Consider the following 20,493-nt stretch of genomic DNA (forward strand, 5'->3'; position numbering starts at 1 on the left):
GGTGAAAATGTTGGAAAGCTATTTCAAATATTTAATAACAGAGAGACACTTGCTAGTAGCTCGGTTGAAGTTTTAACTTTTAATACTGAAAATTCCACTCTAGTGCCAGCACAGTAAGTATCATGGATTGCTGCAATTAAGCCAGTGCCTTAAGTTATTCATAATACACTTTCTGGGCAACATTCCCACCTGCTTAATCTCTGCTCTACAAGCGTTTATTAGAACTGACTGTTGAAAACACCAAGCTAAATCAGACACTGAAAAAAATAATAAAAGAAAAATCAATCAATATGATGCCTTAAACTGGTTTAATGTCTTTCCTCTTCAATAATCCTACACGTTACTGATTTATTTGCTGTAATGAACATGCCATTCAACCAAAACAAGATTAGCTGAGAACACCACAGCATTAAGCACAGAGCAACTTTAATGCTGCTTTACATTTCATTGTAATGCTCAGCACTTACAGTGTTGTCTCTTTCTTTCCTCTGTAATAAAGAGTTTGTGTGAGGATCACGAAGGGCTCTGAAGTGTTGTTTTGTTAAAGCATTTGAAGCAATAGATTTGAGTCTGAGTTGCAACGCAGCAGCTCCTTCGTCCAACCGTAAGTGGAACCAAACTGGTGAGCAGGATTAATGCATGAATTTCTATTCCCTGCAGGATTTTTCCGGGGTTAACCATGAAATAAATGGCTTATGTCAAACTGATCTAGGTTAAGACAGAGAGTACAGCCACTGGCAATCAGAATATTCCTTTGGACTTCATTCAAAAAAAATTTTTTTTTTTTTTAGTAGCATTTGGAACAGTAGCAGTCTTCTGTGCTGCCGGAAATGCACACTGCAGTGAGCAGGTACATTGTTTTTTTACAGAGGAGTCCTGGGATAGCTGTGGTAAAGACAGATGACTTTCAAGGCAGTCTGTAGAAAGAATTGGGAAAATATGAATGACAGAAGTATCTTATACCTGGCCAAGCTGTAAAAACAACACCTGGCTAGGTATAATGCAAAGTCTGAAGACTGTAAGCTCTCCAGCATCCAGGTAAAACTGTGTGTACCTGTCTTCCCATTACAGGGGCAATCCTCAACTGGGAATCTCTAAAGACAGTGGGTTTAAATTACTTTGTTGTATTTTTATTTTCCCTCGGTCATGGAAAGAATGCTTTAGACAGTAACATTCCCTTCTTGATGATTAAGAAGCAAGTTGTATTTGTTAGGACATCCATATAATCTCCATAGTTCTAAAAAAAAAAAAAAAAAAAAAAAAGAATTTTCCAGGGATGCTGCTTGCAGTACAATGTTATTTTTCATTTTCTTTGGAAGACTATGATAAGTTGCATGTGTGTACTTCAGCAGCTTTTTGTGTCTTGGAGTCAAGACTTGCAGTTAAGTATTGCAAAAGTGTGCTGAACTGGGAGCAATTAGTCAAACAGAGAAATGAGAAAAAGGTCAGAGTGTTTGCACTGTGCTGGAAGAGGCTTTCAAATGTGGGTTGTGTTTCTGATGCTGGAATGTGCATGTTTCTTTTGGCGAATGCTGCTTTTTTTTCCTGTTGATCAGAACAGAGAATTGAAAGTGATCTGGCAAAGGGAGAGTCAAGAGATTCAAGGCAGCTGTTGCTGGAGGAGGAAATGGACTCTGAAAGTCTGCAGCCTTACTTTACATGTCTCCATTGAAAAAATAGTCTGAAGATGCTTTCAGAATGTCTGCCTGGAAGGTGAGTGCTGGGGTGCAAAGAGAGGGCTAGCAAGTATTGGCAGAGATGCTAGCTTGCCATTAATATGGCAGGATTTCCTGAAAAATAGAATCTAAAGCTGAATGGGATAGAGCGCCCAGAGGGGAGCATGTGTGCTTGGAAGGGAGAATTTCTTCCAGAACAACTGGTGTAAAGCTGGACATGGGATATAAATAACAGCCATGTTATTTATATGAAATTTGGCCGTGCCTTTTTTTTTTTTTTCTCAGTTATCAGAAAACACCACAGCACCATTTACTCTTTTGCCCAGGCTGCACAGGTATTAGCCATGACTGCATCTATCAGTGCACCCCTGCAGTTTAGCTGCTTTGCATTACAGCAGACTGTTTCACTAGTGCAGAATTTGCTTTGTTGTCTGTTACACAGATAAGCAGTATAAAAGGTGTATGTACATACATGAGTGTGTATTTATATATAAAAGAATATGTGTGCTTTACTGTAGCCACTTGTGTGAGTTACTTTAGGTCTGCTCATGAGCCCCCAGATGCGTTTTATTTAAAGACCAAGTGATCTGTGTGATCTCCTAAATCATGGCAACGGAAGCACTTGGACTGACCTGCTTGGTGTCCAAGCAAACATCAGGAGAAGGGACAGTGAGAAAGAAGGAATGAGGCAGAAACAGCAAGACTGCTTAAGAGAAAGCAGGATCGAATAGTTCTGGGAAAGCCTCTGCCCAGCCTTGGCTTGTATAACGGGGACTTATACAACACGTAACCCAATCTGACCCTGACCCTGCCAGTGTTCAGAGACTATATTTTTACTGAGATTAAGCTTTTATTTTCTTCCTTTTTCCCGGTACAGTTCCCTTGGCTTTCAGCTTGCCTGTTGGCTGTCTGTCTGGCATGGCTGAGGCTACCTTACCTGTTTGTTCCTATGACACTCGGCCAGCTGCCCTTTGCGAAGGGCGGCCCTGTGCGTGCCCAGCCACGCCGTGGTACCCCACGGCGGTGCTCACCAGGGACGGCCTGGTGTCTGTTCTCTGCTGGCAGCAGCACTGGCAGGGAAGGAGAGACGAACACGGTAAATGTAACTGCACCTTTCAGTTTGGCAAAGCAGCTGTGAGCTTCCCAAATAAAATGTCACGCTGCATGGGAAGTGGCAGAGCTTGGATCCTCTGGGAGGCCCTGTGTTTTTTTCACCTTTCTCTTCATGGTAACGTGAGGGAGTGGTGTCATGCCACCTTGCTGTCCTGCCTGCTGGCCTCACCCCTGGAAAACGCTGAGATCCCCATGCCATGAGAAAGGCCAGGGGAAGACCCAGCCCTGGAGGCTCCCTCAGCCATCCTACGCAGCACGGGGCCACCATGCAGCCCCCTAGGCCTGCTTGCCAGAAGCATGTGGGATGGCTGCAAACTTGTGCCCCGTTTTCACACAAACAAATCATCTTGCCTAAAGACAGTCCCAGCTCAGGATGCCCTTGGTGTCCCCCATTTCCAAACCTCTGGGGGTGCAGACTGCACTGGGCACGTGCAGCCCTGTGTCATGGTGAGGAGCTCCTGCTGACTGCCTCACCTCCTGCTCCCCTGGCCTTCTGGGGACCATCTTAGAATCATAGAATCATTAAGGTTGGAAAAGACCTTCAAGATCTCCCTTCCTTCCAGGTCTGTGTGGTCCTCTCAGTGTCTTTAGAGTGGGGATGAGCTTTTTCCCTAGCTAGGACACAGGTCATGGATGCAATGTGGGCCTACACCGCTGGCACAATGGTGTTTTTTGGTCTCACCTTTGAGCTTCCTGGTTTTAGCTTGCTCTCATCTCAAGCTGCCTGGTTTTACACTTGCAACTTTAAAGCATCTCTCCCTGGGATAGCTGTCCCCACCTCTGTGGCACCATGGGGGAACAGGTAGGAATTCCAAGCGGAAAAATGCTAAACATTTTCCCCATTACTGACTTGGGAGTTCAAACCTAGCCTTCAAAAATGTGCTAAAATCCACTGACTCAGAGTACTGTGCAGCATCCCAACAGCCAGGGCACTTGAAAGGCAGGGCTTGGACTCCTGTGAGACTCTGTGATTGCTGGAAAATATTCCTCCTCTTTCAGATACTAGGTATTTTTGAAAACACTTGGTCAAGTTTGGCATGCAAGTGGTCATTAGGTCATATTTCTCAACTTATCTCAATTGATAGTTTCCTGTTTTTTCTCTAGTGGGGCTTTGAACATTCTTATCCAAGGGCTGCTGTACAGGGTATATGGACTGGCTTTTCCCTGTCACCCATGAGAGGGCCCTTCAGTGCTATGTGTCGTGCCCCTGGGGTTGAAAGCCACCACTCAACTCAACCTTAAGCTGTTAGGGTCAATGCAAGGATGAGCGTCTGGATGTCCCTGGCTGGTGCTGTAAACCACACTAGCCTCAGTGCTTCTGACCGTTTCTCTTGGATTTAAAATCTTCCAGCAACACCTTTCAGGTGTTCTTCTGTGCTCCCAGGTCTTGGTGGCATATCTCCCTGCTCTGAATTCCATGATCTTCACGGCTTCTTCTGGCTCCATACCATTGCACCACGATGCGGTAACATTTGCAATCCCAGGATGGTTTCTTCACCCCACGGTTCCCACTCTGTCTTTAATACTTGCCGTCCTGATTCAGGCAGGTGGGTGCAGCTCCCTGTGATGCCATCAGATGGGAGCTGGGTTCTCGTGATAATGCAGAAATGACCATGGCAGCCTTCCCAAGGAAGCATTGCTCAGCCAGCTGAGAGGGAGAGCAGAGACTCGCAATCACTGGGGGCTGAAAGCAAAGAGAAGTCTGTAGCCTTGAAGGGCAAAAGAGACCGTTGGAGGTGAAAGCAGATTTAGGTAGACTATCTCCCAAAATGCTGAGCAAAGACAATCTTGCAGCATAATCATTTTAACATTTGATATTTTGCAGCATGAGCAGATTGTGGATTTGTACGAGGAAGAATTGTTTAACCCTCACCAATACCCAAGTGCTTCAGAAAGAGCTTTCCGCCTGAACACAGATTGTCTTCCCAGTCACACATCCAGCAAGAACTCCAAGTTCACAGTGACTGACCATGACAAACACTTGAACTTTGTAGGCTGCCAACCCTGCTCCTTCCTGCCCTTTTAGCACGCTGGGACCTACGTGTTCACTGTTTAAGCTAACTCCTCTGGACCATCTACAACATCTAGAATACATCAAAGCTGGGAAAACCTGTGTTTTTGTCTCTAAAATGACTCATATTTATGAATGCTTCAATTCAAGATTTGCTTTTTTTATTTTTTTTTTTATTTTATTTTTTTCTGTACTCAGCTGAGAGTGCTGAGTACAGGAACAGTATTGTCCTTTACATGATCAGGGCAGTTATTAAACTGCATGTTATGTTGATGGTGTGATGCTATGAAACTTATTTTTTTATTCACACTAGAAATTCATTCCAAGGGGACAATAAGCATAAGATAACAGGGACAGGAAAAAAAATAGATTTATAAATATATATATATATATTTCTTTTTCTGCTAAGTGCATCTTCTTGATTTCAGAGCACATTACCTAGCTGCTGCACTGTGAGTCAGACAATTCATGAAGTGGGTTGCACAGATTGTCTAATTTACTCACTTTCAGGGTCTGAGGGGGTTGGTAAGGGAAAAGGAAAAAAATGTTAGGGATTGTTAGATGTAAGACTAAGAGATCCCATCTTACTGGTAGGAAAAAAAAAAAAAGATACATACTGCTAAAAGGAGATAAAAAGAGCATAAATTCCAGTCAGATGTGCCTCTCGTGAAAAATGACTAATTAAATGACATCGGTAGCTTAAAAATAGACCCTGCTTTAATGGGAAAATATTTTAGAGGTCATTTAAAGAGAAATCAAAACCCAGGAAAGATGAGCAAGTATGACTGCTGGCCTGGGCTTTGTTATTTCTTGGAAGTAAATCTCATTTTGGGGGCAGTTTCAAGAACAGTGATAAAGCCCAGCACACCTACAGTAGCCATGCTCATGCAAACAAGCACCGTGCAGCCTTACAGAAGGCCCATGGAGGTCAGAAAACAATGAACTGAGCGGTGGATAAATGATCCAGCTATGGGGTGAGGAGTACAGGAGGGCAGCCCTGAATCCAGCCCGTAGGAGCTGCCGCGCTGGGCCGGCGCTGCTCCAGCAGCCTGCCTCCACCCTGCGCTGCCTCGCGCACCGTAAATAACCGTTATCGGTTCCTGTGATCCACCCCGGTCATGATTTCGTAAACCTTTGCCATTTCTCTTCTGCAGTTGCCCCAAATAGATATTTCTCAGACCACGTGCCCGAACACCTGCAGGATGAGGTTTGGTTTAAATTTAGTTTACATGCTGAAAACATGAAAAGGATTAATGCAAAGGGGAAGCGTTTGATCTCTTTGACCAAATAACCATATCAAAAGCTCTTTTCAATGCCTTTTGTTGAAACATATAAAAGTCATGAACTCCCAGGCTTCTAGCCAAATACACCCGAGCGTATGGGCCAGGCTGTTGCCCAGTGTAAGCCAATGTCACTCTGCTGATCTCGAGGGATATGAAGTGACTTTCCCCATGTTTGGACCCAGCCTCCGGGGATTAACAAGGTGCTTGTATGAGCAGTAATGCTGATCAGCCTGCAAAGAAGTGGGACAAACGGGTTTGCAAGCCTGTGACTGTATCTGAGAGGAAAAGCTAGCTCCTGAAGTAAAATAGATATTATCCCCAAGAGGAACTGATAGATTATCTTTGAGATGATTAATAGGAATAGGATTAAAAGCATTATTTTATTCAAAGCCTCGATTTGCTCTGAATACTTCGGTGTTGACTTCCTGCTTAGTGCCAGCTGAGGTGGCTCCCCTGCAAAGGAGAAGTTCCCTTTAGTTCTCATTTTGATAGCAGCAAAACCTGATAGCAGAAATTCCTCACCCTCCTGAGCTGCGCCGATGGTCTGAAGAGAAAAGAGGAGGTATCTTACTCTGTTTGTTCGCCCTGTCCTTTACTTCAGAGGTTTTCCAGCTTACTAGGAGGGGTACTGATGGTTCCCCAGCTGGGAACCGCCAGAGAGCTGTGAAGCTGAGGAAATCCCTGCCGAAATGGGAGCTGGAGGCATTTCGTGGGTTGCTCAGAGCAGGTGTCCCAGCAGCGGTCCAGCTCCCCACAGCTGTGTGCCCGCAGCAGGACAGCCAGCACAGCTCCTGGAGTCTGCAGGGTGGGAGAAACTTCTCCTCGTGTCTTGTCTGCAGCTGCTTCTGCCCATGTTTCACGCAAGCCCGTGACAGGGGTGGAAGCATCCCTCCTCGGTGGGGTCTCATAAAATTGCAGCCTGGCAGCAGTGGATGTGGCCGTGGTGCTGGCGAGCCCTGCGTTTCTCCAATGCAAGAGGCTTTTCTTTCCACTTGGTACCAAGGAGTTTTATGCTGAACTGACGGAATAAGACTTTCCAGCAGAATAATTTTCCTGGAAGATTAAGAAAGTCAAATATTTCTTAGGATCTCTATCATGTCTGAAATCCCCTTATCCTGCATATGAATTACTTTTTTTTTTTCTTTTCAAACCAACAAATGCACTGATGCTGAACCCGATGCTTTCCCTCCCAGCTGTTGCTGCTTAGCTGCTCTCCTCTCTACTTAAAAACTTTTTTTTTTCTTTTTTATTATAGAGAGAGCCTGAGGGAGGTCAGATGGAGCATAAGTGCTCTGCTTTTTTCTTTCATTAGCACAAGTGATGGCTACCCATGGATTTCAAATTTGTTTCAGCTCTTACTGGGAGCTCTTTGCAACCTGAAGCAGGGATTGATTGTCGGTGAAGAGGCTCTGCAATAACAAAGACAGAAGTCATACAGCAAAGGTCTGACATGTGAGCTGTCAGAGGTGATGCCACCAGCAGCTGACCTATCATAAGACCTCCGGGAAAAGCCACCGGGCGCCGTGCTTGGGAGTTTCTAGTGCCCTGCTCCCCGCTAGTTTGTGCTTGGAAACAGATTGACTAACATAATAGAGTGATTTTGTAATCTGTCATAATACCATAAGCTACAGATCCACAGACTTTGACCCCTCGCAGGTATAATGAGCTCCTTTATTCAGCTGCACATGCTCTCTCGATGGGGGAGGAAGGGGGGGGCTTTTTCTAATTATATATCCAAAGCATATGTTTTGCCCAGAAACAAAGCATTATATTCATTAGCAAAATCCTATAAGCTAGGCTCTTTTTATTAGCCAGTTAACTAATTGACAGTTAAGAACGTGTATTAATATCACGGTGTAACCATGCAGTCACTTAATCTGACAGCTTTATTAAAATCATAGCATTGCTCTTCTAAGTTGCTGCAGCGAGAGGCTGTAGCATTTGCATTATAAACCTCGGTGTTCGGAAATGTTGGGTGCTCAGCTGCAAAAAAAAAAAAAAATCGATACATCATCATGCAGGCTCAGCCTAGTGGCTGTCTCCCTTAGTGCTTTGACAGGACCGGAGAAGAGCGCTAAAGGTCCTCGCATTGTTCTTTAAAAATCCGCTCAATCAATTTTAAGTAGGTCTCGGGAGCGCGCAAAGCATATGTTGGTGCATTTTCTTTCTCCCTTCCTAATTCAGAAAGTGATCTCACTGGAAGAAAATGCAGAGCGTCGCGCGTCTGAAAGCATACTGTGGGATGCTGAGAGCAGCACGGGGCGGGGGGCGTATGTCGGGGAGAAGGGGGACCCCGAGTGCAGCTGCGGATGTTGCACCGAGCAGAGCCCGTCCATTTGCGATGGCGGGTTAAAGAGGTGAGTGACTTGTGTATGGAGACGCTTAGGGAATAAATACCGGTAATGGAACCAGTGTCATCACAGTATGAAGACGTTGTACAAACCAATCTTCCATCCTCACTTCATCTAAATAATAACCCTCTACAGTAGCCCATGCTTGAAAAGGCTTTGGTCACAGATTTATGCCGCAAAGCACGGTGTTTTGGTGAGGAATAATAATAGGGGCTCTGCAGGATTACATTATTCCCTTCGTTAGGCTTGCACAGCCTCTGCATTTGGCTTATAGATCATTATCACTCAGTGTCGGAGGTGGAAGATGGAGAATACAGTATGAAAACACACAATGATGTTTTCACAGGTGATGTCACATTTTATTTCATATACCTTGGCAGAAAACAAGGGAAAAATGTTTTCAGCTCCCTGCCCCGAGCTGCCACTTGTCTGGCTGCAGCATTCCCATTGCAGCTGGGAGTTTTGTGTCTAGCTGGGCTGAAGCTACTGGGTATTTGCTGAGCTGGTGGGTGCGATCACTAGGCAGGATAATGCCTTGCTAATCAACATTTTGTGGAGTGCTGGCCCAACCTTTTCCATGGCAAAGACATGCATGTGTGTCCCTGCCCTCACTAGGTCAGGCTAAATCCCGTTGATTTTACTCTTCCTTCTCTACCCAAATCTCCCCAGCCATTGTTTCAGCTCACTGAGCAGAAGATCGCCGCCTGGCACCGAGGACCATCTTGCTCCTGGTGCCCTGGGTGCACAGCCCAGGCAGGTGGGAAGATACAAGCTGCTGATGTTCTGGTTTTTCATGATCTGTCCCAGCTTGCAGGAATGATCCGGGACGGGATGGTTTGGACCAAGTTAAAATCATCAGGGCTGAGGAACTTGAATTTGGGCTGGACATTTATAATGCAGAAGCAGAGAAGTCAACAAGTCCTCAAGAGACTGTTGATCATACTGCAGATAGGAAGGCTGCTCATGAAAAAAAGGCAGTTTTTGAAGCAAAGAAACCTCTCTACACAGATGTCAGTGTGTGTGCATGAATATAAGGACAGGCGGTGCTCCTTTCACTGGACAGTGGCAACAGGAGACATTTCTTCTCAGAAAGAGCAGTCAAGGAAAGGTTGGACCTAATGCTTAGGGACATGGTTTAGTGGGTGACATTGGTGGTAGGGTGATGGTTGGACCAGATCATCTTGGAGGTCTTTTCTCCCATGCTAATGTTGCAATATTTGTGCGCAGCAGCGCTTCCTATCTTTATTCTTCAAAGCTTTGTAGACCTCAAACATGCCCCTTCCCACCATCCCCTCTGCAGAGTCCCCACCTGCCGAGTTACTCCTTGTGCTGTGACCACAAGACGGTTCCCTCGATCCTTCCAGTTGCCCTTCCCTGTGCCTCCTCTATCTCCACTTTCTCTGCCAAGTGTGTACACAGACAGCCATTCACTTCGGCCACAAATGTGAGATGCGGTTCAGTTCAGCCAGTGGGTACTAGCTTCTCTTCAATATATATTAACTGTATTTTAATCCTCATGAAAAACATTTTTTACCCTTTGCCTTCTGACACTTTAATCAAAACTCAGGAGCTCTTACCCCCTTAAAAATAAGCAGAGGACAAAGTGAAGCAGAGAACTGTAGTTAATTATAAATTGTTAATGAAAGCTGACAAAAGCTTTCTGGAAGCCAGCACAAGTCCTGATGCGTAACATTTACATGCATGGTTCTACAGCTATTTTTAAGGCAAATCTTGCATTGGTGTCTATCAGACAAGAGTGTCAGTGGGAGTTTTGCCTGATCACTGGCAGCATGATTGAGATTATTGAGAAATAAATAAAATGTCAGGGAAAGCTCTTCTTAAACATTCAAACAACATTCATTAATGAAAAACAGGCACGGCGAACAGACTGTAGAGTTATGCTGTGCTAAGCCTCTGTAACTTGGGCCAGGCTTGTGGGGTGGGCTATAATATCACACTTGCTGAGCATTTTCTGAGCAGCAGAGGAGTAAACAATACCTCTAATGCGAAACCAGAGGTAAAATGAATTAGGTGATGATAACCCTTTAAAAAGAAAAGGTATTTTGTGAGTTTCTGTGCAAAGACCTTTTGAGCTCTAAGCTTTATAATCAGCTTGGAAAATAGTTTAACCCAGAGGATCTTTGTGACTTACTTCTGTCTTCCCCAGTTTACACGGTCAACCATCAAAACACATGTTGTTTGAAGAACTCTGAATGTCAGGCGGCAAGGTCAATTTGTAAATCATTTCCCAGTTCTAAAGGCAGTGCCACTGCACTGTTTTTAGGCTATGATTAATATCATGGCATAAAATAGTTAATTTAAACAAACAAACAAAAGGGAAACTCAGTGAAAAAAAAAAGAGGTGCTTTTCAGATAATCCACTTACTGCATCTTTGTTGTGCCTATCGTCATAATACCCCTCAGTCCCAGTTGCTGGATTTAGCCACAACGCTTTCTAATTTCCAGAGAGGCAGCAGCAGCACACCAGCTTTTATCGTTAGTATTCCTGATATGAGCACAATGTCCTGATGCCTTTGCAACCCTGCGGCAAAGTCTGCACCTCCGCAAGGGCTGAACCTGCAGGCATGCTCCCTTTGTGAGGCTGGCGAAAGGTAAAGAAAAGGAGAGAGGGGAGAGAGGAAGAAGAAAAAGAGAGGAAGAAAAAGCAAGAGAGGAAGAGAGAAAGTTGAGAGAGAGCTGAGAAAAAGATAAGAAACAAGAGAGAGATAGGGAGAATAGAAACAGAGGAAGAGAAACAGAGTTTGTCTTCACCGAGGGCCTAGAAAGACTGGAGAGAGAGCTCCCTTGGAGAACCTGCATTTTGGACCTAGGTCCATGGAAACCCCCTACCCCTAATGCACTGCTCAGTGTTCCCACTCCCAGAATTATCCCAAGCACCCAACAAGAAATAAAAAAGTAGGCCAAAATGCCAACCAATTTGATTCCTGATATAACTTGTTCCATCCTCAGATTTTCATCTGAGGGTAAGACTCCAGGGAATCACAGCCCAAATGTTACAGAGGAGCTTATGAGGTGCACGAGCTCTTCTTTTCCCACTCTGGGCACCATGCGTTGTTCAGGAGCATTATGTGTGTTTTTTCTGTTTGTTGCTGTTGTTTGGTTTGTTTGTTTGTTTATTTGTTTTCCTTTTCCCCCTGACATTAATCCCTATAAAACTGAGATATAAGTTCCCAGCAACTTGCTCTAGTAACTTCTGTCCTGAATTTGTCATCTCTAAGTAGGAAATACCCCTGATTTCCTACCATCTTTAACTACAGATGTGAACTACAGACAGATGTGAACCACTGAGAGAAGTTCTGCAGTATCCAGCACACTGCCCATGAAAGCTCCACTTCGCCGTCCTACAGATCTTCTGCCATCGCTGCCCTCCAGTGCTTCTCCACTGCCTCCACCATCCCCTTGCTGTCAGCCTGGCCAAATCCTTGCACCTAGTCAGGAGTGGATCTATGGAAGCTTTTGTGGAAATCACTCCAAAATGTTGGGAAGCGTGCCAAGGAGAAGGTGTTACATGGCCTTTCGCATCTCTCTTTGGAAACAAATCAGGTACTGGGGACACAAGAATGTGATAATCCCAACCAGAGGGAGTCACACACTTGTGGGAGCCCCAAGAAGAGGTTAAAACATAGTACTTTTCTCCCTCATATGGTCGTGTTAGATGCGTTACACAGTGAACTCCTTGATGGCCCTGGGCAGCCATTGTATTTGTTGCCATTGAAATCAGCATGTAAATCCTAAGGTGACAGGTCTACTCCAGTCCCAGGGTGGATCACGGGGCCATTTATTTGAATCTGGCTTCTCTGCCAGAAACAAGTAAAATAGCAGCAATAAAAAATGCTAGCCAGATAAGCAATGGTGTTTGCAGGGCAGTGAAGGCAGGTATCCATCCATCCTAGTACATTTAGCTGGAGGCACCTTCCCTCCTGTAGTGTATTTGTCTTGAGATCGTTTTCATTTCACATGTGTCCAGGCTGGTCACATACAACCTTTGCTGACTGGAACTAATTGAATTGACCACCTTGTGTCATGAAACATGCACACAGGAAGAATATTTCTAAAACAGCTGGGCCAAATACAAAGGCTCCTGTGTGACATGGTCTGCAGAGCGGAGGAGGCTGCGAGACGAGAAGCAGGGGTCCTGCACTGCCACTGAACACAGCTGGGTAGCCTGAGGTGGGCCACAGCCACATGCACAGTGCAGAGCCTGCTGCCTGGCTCATGCCTGTAGCTTTTCCACGGCTACAGGTGCTTTTGAAGCTCTTACAAAGAGCTATTTTCTTAGTAATGCCCATTTCAATTAAATATGTCATGCAAATCTGTTATCTTCTCTCCTTCCCACCTGAACACACTAATAGCATTCTTCCTTTCTTGGTTTAATGACCCAGATACGGTAGACTTATATAAAGTCACATTGCATTTTGTTGGAAACCAATACACTTGCAAAACTGGCAAATTGAAATCCGTCACCGTCTTACCGGACGTGTTTGGCAATGGCATGAGCTGGAGAGCTCCCCACGGCTGTGTTTGATCGCCATCTGCCGGCCATTCCCTACCTCTGGAAATTCCTGCTCTCCGCATTCCCTCGGCTGTAGGAAGGCAGTTCACCACCACACAGAAGTTCAGGAAGGTCATGACATCTGGGATACGAGTTCCCACAGCTATAGGCATATCTGCTAAATTGTAATTACCATTTCACAGGTCGTAAAATCTTACATTCGGGTTTGAAACTGCCTATTTGTTACACCAGAAATGTTCTACATTTCACCATTCCTACTAATTCCTGCTAAAACAGTCCAACTGTCATCTTTGGTGCCTTACTAGATCTGTAGTAGCTGTTCTTCTGTAGAGATTATGGGATTTTGTCAAAGCATTGTCTTTCTCCTGACCTGGCACCTCCTCTTCTTGATTCACGGAACTGTATGGTTCCCTCAAGCCGCTTCTGATAAAAGCGCAGGTGTGCTGCTAGGTAACACAAGGGGCAGAAGATTTGTCCAGCTCATCAGAAAATGGACGTGTTTTCAGCATGAATATGCATCAGTTGTTGTGCAGTTTCAGATACCAGGCTTACAGCTTTTCTGCCTTCACGCTACCATTTCTCCTTTCTGTGCCTTCTGCAGCCAACCTTACCAGTAGTTTGGGTCTCTGGTTCATGTTTAGGGATGAAGGTAGGACTGAAGATAGAATGCTTTTTTGTATCTTTCCTTTGATGAAAGTCCCAACCTGCACGCTTGGTAGAGGTAATCAGCAGCTGACAATCTCCAGTGACACTGGAAACAACATCAGAGGATATGCAAAAGCGATGCTGGTGGCTGTGAAATCACTGTGTGAATGACCATGCACATAACACCAACCCCACAGGTCAATGTTACCAAGCCTTTTGCACTGGAAGGAGAAGTCAGACTGATGAGTGTGCTGGGAGGTGCAGGAGGCAGCCCCCGTGCTTCTGGGGTAGTTGCAATAAATCACTCTGCCCCTGTGGAAGGGCCCACTACGACTGCGAGTAGTGCAGCAGGGGTGTGTAATGCAAGAATGCACTTTTGTGACTTGACACAATGAGTGTTAAACGTATTCTGAGAGTGTTTGGGGAAGATCAAATTCTTCTAGTTTAGAAATAGCTATCTACTGGGGTGTTCCCAAAATGTTGTCTCTACCTCCAATAGACACAGCTGCACCTGAAATGTAAACAGGTTGGGGTTGTTTGACAGGCTGCCAGTGGCAAAAGCAACACTGATTCCTCCCTTTCCCCATGGAAGTAAGGGATAACCATTACTGTTCATGGAGAAATTGTGTACATAAGGAACAACACTCAAACAGACTGTTAGGGTCTATGCTAGAATGGCCTCTGCTCATTGCTATTCAGCTTCTGGGTGACACACCTCCTAACCAGGAAGCCCAGAGCTGGACAGCAGAAATTATTTTTCCAGTGACGGTTCCCTGATAGCTGGAACAGGCTCACAGGGGAAGAGCAGAGACAGGATGAAGCCCAGAGCAGCCTCCAGGACTCCCTCACTAGATCAGTTAATGCCAAGGCAGCCCCCTCACAAGCCAACTTTGCCAACACCTGACAGAAAATCAATAGCTGGGCTCCATAATAATGGCATTAAGAAGCAGTTTTGTGACCTGCCCTGTGAGAGATGCCTGCTTTCCTCCTGATCTGGCTCCTGTGACCGGCTGAATGCATCGACCAGAGATTTGTTGCGTGGCACTTACACACACTGTTCCCTGTGTGGATTGTACAGTGCTTAGGTAAGATGTTACCTTAGCTCACCCACTGCTGGTCCTTCACCTTGGAGGACCCACAAATCTTCCTCATCCAACAGGTTAATTTTGCAAAACCTGTAGGAACTTAATTGTCTTTGAGAGCTCTACCCCTTTATCTGAAGAAACGGACTCGGCAGCTGAACACAGTGGCAGGAGCATTTCCTCTGCTTATAAAACCAGGCTAAGGTTCTTATTGATTTTTTTTTTTTTTTTATTTTTACTGTACGGAAACGTTTCACTGTCTCACTGGGAAATTTAGGACTAGAAATGTTCTCGGGGGGGTGAGTGCTTTATGTATTCAGGCGTCTTCCAAAACAGCTATTGCAAGAGCTGTCGCTGCTGCAGGAAGTACTCAGTGAAAGGCCACGCACGTAGCAAAAGACATAGCAGGAAATATTTTATTCTGCCTATGAACTCTGCGAGGGCCTGACAGGGCATTGTTACAAAGCCACCACGCGCCCCCCTCAGAGCCCCCAGCCCTCCCTCACGGGCCGCACCCGCCGCGCGGCGCGGGCGCCATCTTGTGGCGAGGGGAGCCCCACGCAGCGCGGACAAAATGGGGGCGTGCGCTGGGCGGGAAGGGGCGTGGCCACGGGCGGGGCGGGCACGGCCCCCCCCCCCGGCGGAAGGCGAGGGGCGGGGCCTCGCTCGCGGCGAATCACAGCGCGGGCGGCCGGTGCGGGCGCGGCGGTGTGACGTCACAATGGCTATGGTGGCTGCGCAGTGACACGTCTCCTTGCGGCGGGGCCGGCGGAGAGAGCGGCGGGGGGCGCGCGCGCGCGCTCGTGGCCGTCTCCGCGGGAGCGCGCGGCGCGTGCCCGGCGGGCCCCGCTTCGAGCCGTTTGAGGGCGAGGCCGGGCCGGGCCTGGCGGTGCCGCTGCCGCCGCCGCTGCCCACGGGCGGGCGGCCATGGCGGGGCAGCAGTTCCAGTACGACGACAGCGGCAACACCTTCTTCTACTTCCTCACCAGCTTCGTGGGGCTCATCGTCATCCCCGCCACCTACTACCTGTGGCCCCGCGACCAGCACGCCGGTGAGCGGCGGGGACGGGGCTGTGCGGCGGGGCTCCCCCCACCCCCACCCCCCCGGGGGGCGGCCCCAGGGGTTCCCGGGGCGCTCTGAGGCGTTAACGTGTCCCCCCCCCCGGTGCTGCCCCGCTGTTGGGCTTTGTGGGGTGCCCGGGGCCGGCGGGGTGCTGGGGGCCGGCCCCACTGGTGCCTCTTTTAGGGGATTTGAGCCGGGGATAAACCCATTTCGCTCGCCCCACCTTTCTGTCTCGTAGTTATTTTTCACCTTTGTGTGCCATTTTAAAGGGCTTACGTGGTTCGCTTTGACTGGCTTTTAACCGCAAAAGAAATGCTCGACGGTGAAATCTCCTTCCATTAGCTCCTAGGAAGGAGTAAGTAGGAAAAAATCCCAGAACTAGTGTCATTTCAGTGCTAGATCGCAGCTGTTTACCTATCTCCGTTGCTGGCAGACATGCTTGGGGTTCTGCCAGGGCACGCTGGCTGTAGCGCCCCTGCGTTGGGTTGATCTCTGCCCTCTGGTGCTACCTGTTGTATGCAGGGGAGTTAGCCCTGTCTGTTTGAAAGGAAGGTTTCTTTGCCTTGTCTTGTGCCGAATCCCGGCTGTTGCAAGATGTTGCTGGTGTTGAAGACATTTTGTGGCCTTTTGGTTGCTCCCGAGGAGCAGGAGATCAAAGAGAGAAGGTAGCTCTACTTCTGGACCTGCTCCCCCAAATGCAAGACTTTTGTTTTGCTGTTGTTCTGGTGAAGGGTGGGAGGTAATGGGAAAGAAAATCATTCTTTCTCTTTGGTGATGGTGTGCTCACTCCGTAGTTTTTAGCAGCTACTGCTGGGGAGAGCTGCTTGCACGTACCTGAGGTGCTGTGCGGGGTGGCACGGCCAGCAGTGACACTGCTGCTAGCTCCCCGGCTTCGGGGGACTGACAGAAAAACCAGGATCCATAGGAACATTGCCAGACACAGGAACACTTTACTAGCATTATGTTTGAACCTCATATATAAGGTTATCCTTACAGAATGCCAGAAAATGGGAACATAAATTTGGAGTACAGCTTCATGGGTTGTACCCGATTTCCAGTTAGGTCTGCTGTTAAACGTTACTCACTTCTTCCCCTCTGGCCAGCGTTGTCTTGCATGTGTGTGGAGAGCCTACCGCATATCCTTCTGCAATTAGACCTGGGTTCTTACGAAGCTGTAGCAGACCACTCTTTGAAAACACAAGATAAATTTCATTGCAGCGTTGGTACAGAAATGAGTCAACTAAGTGAAAATCACCAACCGTGGTAATGAGTGGAAATGAAAGAATGATTTCTGCCTCGTAATTGTCTTAATGGGTTTTAAAATGTGAGCATGGTCCAATTTTTAGCGTATGGCTTCATCGTGTGCCTACGCTCTCCTGGCGGATGTCGTAGTTGCGTTTCATTCCACGTGGCTCTTTCTACACAAAAAGTTGGTGTTGTGCAAGATCCCGTTCGGAGCTCCTGGAGCCCTCTCCTGCTGTATTGGGTTGGTCTTGTTGTGTGTGTACGGCTCGCGTGACAGGTTTCCAGCAAAATCCCCTGAATAGCCTTCACACAGCTTCGTATGTATTCAGCCATATCTGTTGCAGCATTTGAAGGGGATACCAGGAATAAATTAAAACCTTATGATGGTGCAAAATGTTGGTTGTTTAGCCGTGACTTCTTGTTTCTAGAATCACACGCTAGTTTAAAGAACACAAAACCAAAACACGTGTAATTTGGGAGCAAAGAGATCTGATCGGGGTGAACTTTGAAGGAAATCACACAGCTGGCGTCCTCACTTCAAGACCTTCTTGCAAACCACAGCACCTTAAACACAGAGTAGGTTTCTTTTGGGGATAAAAGCTACATTGGAAGATGTGCTTCAGACGCTGATGGGTGTTTGATTTGTGGGAGCAAGTCAGAGCTGGTATGAAGTAAGAACGAAACGTTTGTAGTGTGTGGAGGTCAAGCCTTCAGTGCCCGCTGTTTCATCCTACAGATGCACTGCCGTGGATTACTGATGAGTGATTTCCAGCTGGCTTCAGATGATGGTTAGCATCGCAAGTCTGGGAACTGCTGCTGTTCCCCAGCATCTTAGTGTTTGCTCTGTGCTGTAGTTTTGTAGTAAATGCTGACAGAGTAAATGAAAGGGGGGGGGGGGGGGGAAATCAAATGCGTTTTTGCCCTAGTGAAGACTGGAAGGTAGGAGTATATATCTATATTGCCTCATTGCTTAGAGAAAGCACAAAATGTTACCTAATCACAAATTTACAGTAGGACAGTGGTTTTGGCAAGCTATTAAGATTTTGATCTTTGTTCTTTCTGGAGTAAACTTTTGAAATGTCATTTCAGTGCTCCTCAATGCTGAAGAAGAGCGTGACTTAACTTCTTGCATCTCTCAAATACTGAGTAGAACTTGACCTGCTTTGATTTCATGGTTTTCTGAGTCTGCTTTATCAAGGCACTGCAAGAGAGTCTGTCTGAAGTGTTGCTGCAGCCTGCAGTAGGGATCAATATTTTTTTTTTTTTTTGAGGGGGAGAAAGGGAGGGTTGTTGCTGTCCTTTGGTTGTCACAGAATGCACTATCCTATAACTTCATTACCTCAGCTTTGATAAACCAAACAAGCAGGTAATTGACTTTGTAAAACGTATTTGTCCCAATGACTTTATTTTCCCGGTGTTCATTGTGAAGCTAATAAGGCTGCTGTAAAAGGTTAATTGTTTGGCTTTGCAGCTTGGGCTGTAGTTTCATAACTGCAGGGTAACTTCAGGGTAGCGGTGCTCTGACAGAAGACAACTTGTATTTTCCCCTTTCCCGGTATGCTAAGCAGAGCATCTGACTGCTGTGGTGGAAGAAAATGCATTGAGCTGAAGCTAAATTTTGACTTTTTCCCCCCTTGCATTACTTTTTATGAGTATTGGTTTCTGGATAGGGTTGATTCATGGATGTCTGCGCTGGCACGGGGTGGGAATGGTGCAGCTAAAAGCCTGGGCAGGCACCACTGATTATTTCAGGGATGGTGCTGGCTTCAAGAGACAGCGGCACTGCTGTGATGTTTAGCTTTGACTTGTATCTTTAAAACACATATATGTGTATGTTTAAAAACACCCAGCTCGTGCTTTTTGTGGATTACCTCTGTTTTGGGTAAATATTGGTATAGCTTTAGCATAATTACTGTGAGTAAAACTGTTGCGAGGACTGTTCTTGACTTGGAACCAAATCTGCTGTTGCTAAAAAGTTATTCTGGTCCAAATTCACTTCTTAACTGAGGAGATATTTTCTGAAATGAGCATTTTAAAGTTGTTTTTCAAAAGTTTCATCTTGAGGGTTGAAGAAACGATGTTTATTCTGAGCAGTTAGGGATGGATAAGTGCGATCCAGAGCATCTGCATGTTGCTGGAATTGCTTTGAATCGGTTTAATTGTAAGTTTGTGTGGATTAAGCAGCAGCAGCCAGAAAGGAAATGGAGAGCAAGAGGTGAGCGAATTTAGTTGGGTAACGTGTCAGTTGTTGCACAATGCCGATGTGTTTGCTGAACTTGGTGTGCTTCTTGACTTACACCTGTGCTGCTGAATTGAGGCACGCAATTATAAAACTGTGCTGAAACAGGTAGGGGTCGATTGCGGTGTGTTTTGTAGTTACTTAACTACACCTCTCTGGGAAGGCTTGTCATTCCAGCCAATTTTTGAGTTGAGTTAGGTATACTTTAAATAAATTATCCTGTGGTAGAGCACTGGTTATTCACAAAGTGTTACAAAGCTGCTGGGAAGAATAAAGGTCTCTATCCCGAGCCTCTTACGGTAACGTGAACAAAACAAGATGTTGAAAACAGTTCAAAGCCCACAAAGAATAATAGCTGTGTGAATGCAGAGCTTAATGTTAATGTAAGTTTTCTCTCTTAGTTTCTTCAGTGATAGAAAAGAGACTGTAGGAGCTATTCTGCTTGGGATGTCAGCCTTACTGAAGTGAAAGAGCAGAAAAACCTACTGTAAGAGTGGAGGTGGGGGGGAAGGATGGGCTGCTATGTTTGTATTATTTAGGAACGAAAATACTGACGTGAAATGGATAAAAGGTGTTCAGTTTACTTGTGATAAAAATCTGTATAATTTGTGCAGGGTTTTTTGGGTTCTTCCCCTTTGCCTGTCCCAAGACCCTTCTGCTCCTGCTCACCACCCTTTTTCCCCCTGCATCCTCCCCTCTCAAATGTCTGTGCCTGAGACGTAGCTAGAGCTTTCCCAGAGAGCTAATACAAATAAATACTTAGGAAACCTGGTTAAAGGAGGCTATTCCCTGCTAATATTTGGAGATGCCATACCTCTAGGAAGTAGTGTAGGCAGTCTGAGAAACACTCCTCTAGTCCAGCCTTTTTGCATTGAGGCTGGACAAAGTACAGAGATACATGTGTAGGTAGTACTTGGTACACATGTTCAAAGCCTTGAGCGAAAGTCCTGAGAAAGTCCTCCCATGCAGGTTTACTGTTAGGAACCGTACTTCTCTGCATGTCTTCCCACTGTGCTGGTTATTCCCATGTATGATTTTGATATGTTTTTATTTTATTTTTAGTCTGTTGATCTAAAGGCTCTCATCAGAGGAGTGTATTAATCCCCTACTTTAAGATGGAAGTAGAGGAGCGGAGGGAGGCTACAGTTCTTTGTCTCTTTAAGGGCAAACAGTGAGTCTGCAACTTGGATTTGTCTCAAGCCCACGTAAGGAATGCAGGCAGCGTTCCTTCTGTTTTATTTGTAACAGAGTA

General features: G+C 46.1%; 1 protein-coding gene across 1 annotated transcript in view; it reads left to right on the plus strand.

Moving 5' to 3' along the window:
• The first annotated feature begins 15,410 nt into the window (after positions 1–15,410).
• SEC63 (SEC63 homolog, protein translocation regulator) overlaps positions 15,411–20,493 on the plus strand; it is a 58,545-nt gene continuing 53,462 nt past the window's right edge. Inside the window, exon 1 of the mRNA XM_066994440.1 lies at positions 15,411–15,746. Within this exon, the coding sequence (XP_066850541.1) occupies positions 15,623–15,746 (124 nt within the window). The 5' untranslated portion in view covers positions 15,411–15,622. The remainder of the gene's footprint in view (positions 15,747–20,493) is intronic.

This window comes from Anser cygnoides, chromosome 3, assembly GCF_040182565.1.
Source record: "Anser cygnoides isolate HZ-2024a breed goose chromosome 3, Taihu_goose_T2T_genome, whole genome shotgun sequence".
Lineage (NCBI taxonomy): Eukaryota > Metazoa > Chordata > Aves > Anseriformes > Anatidae > Anser > Anser cygnoides.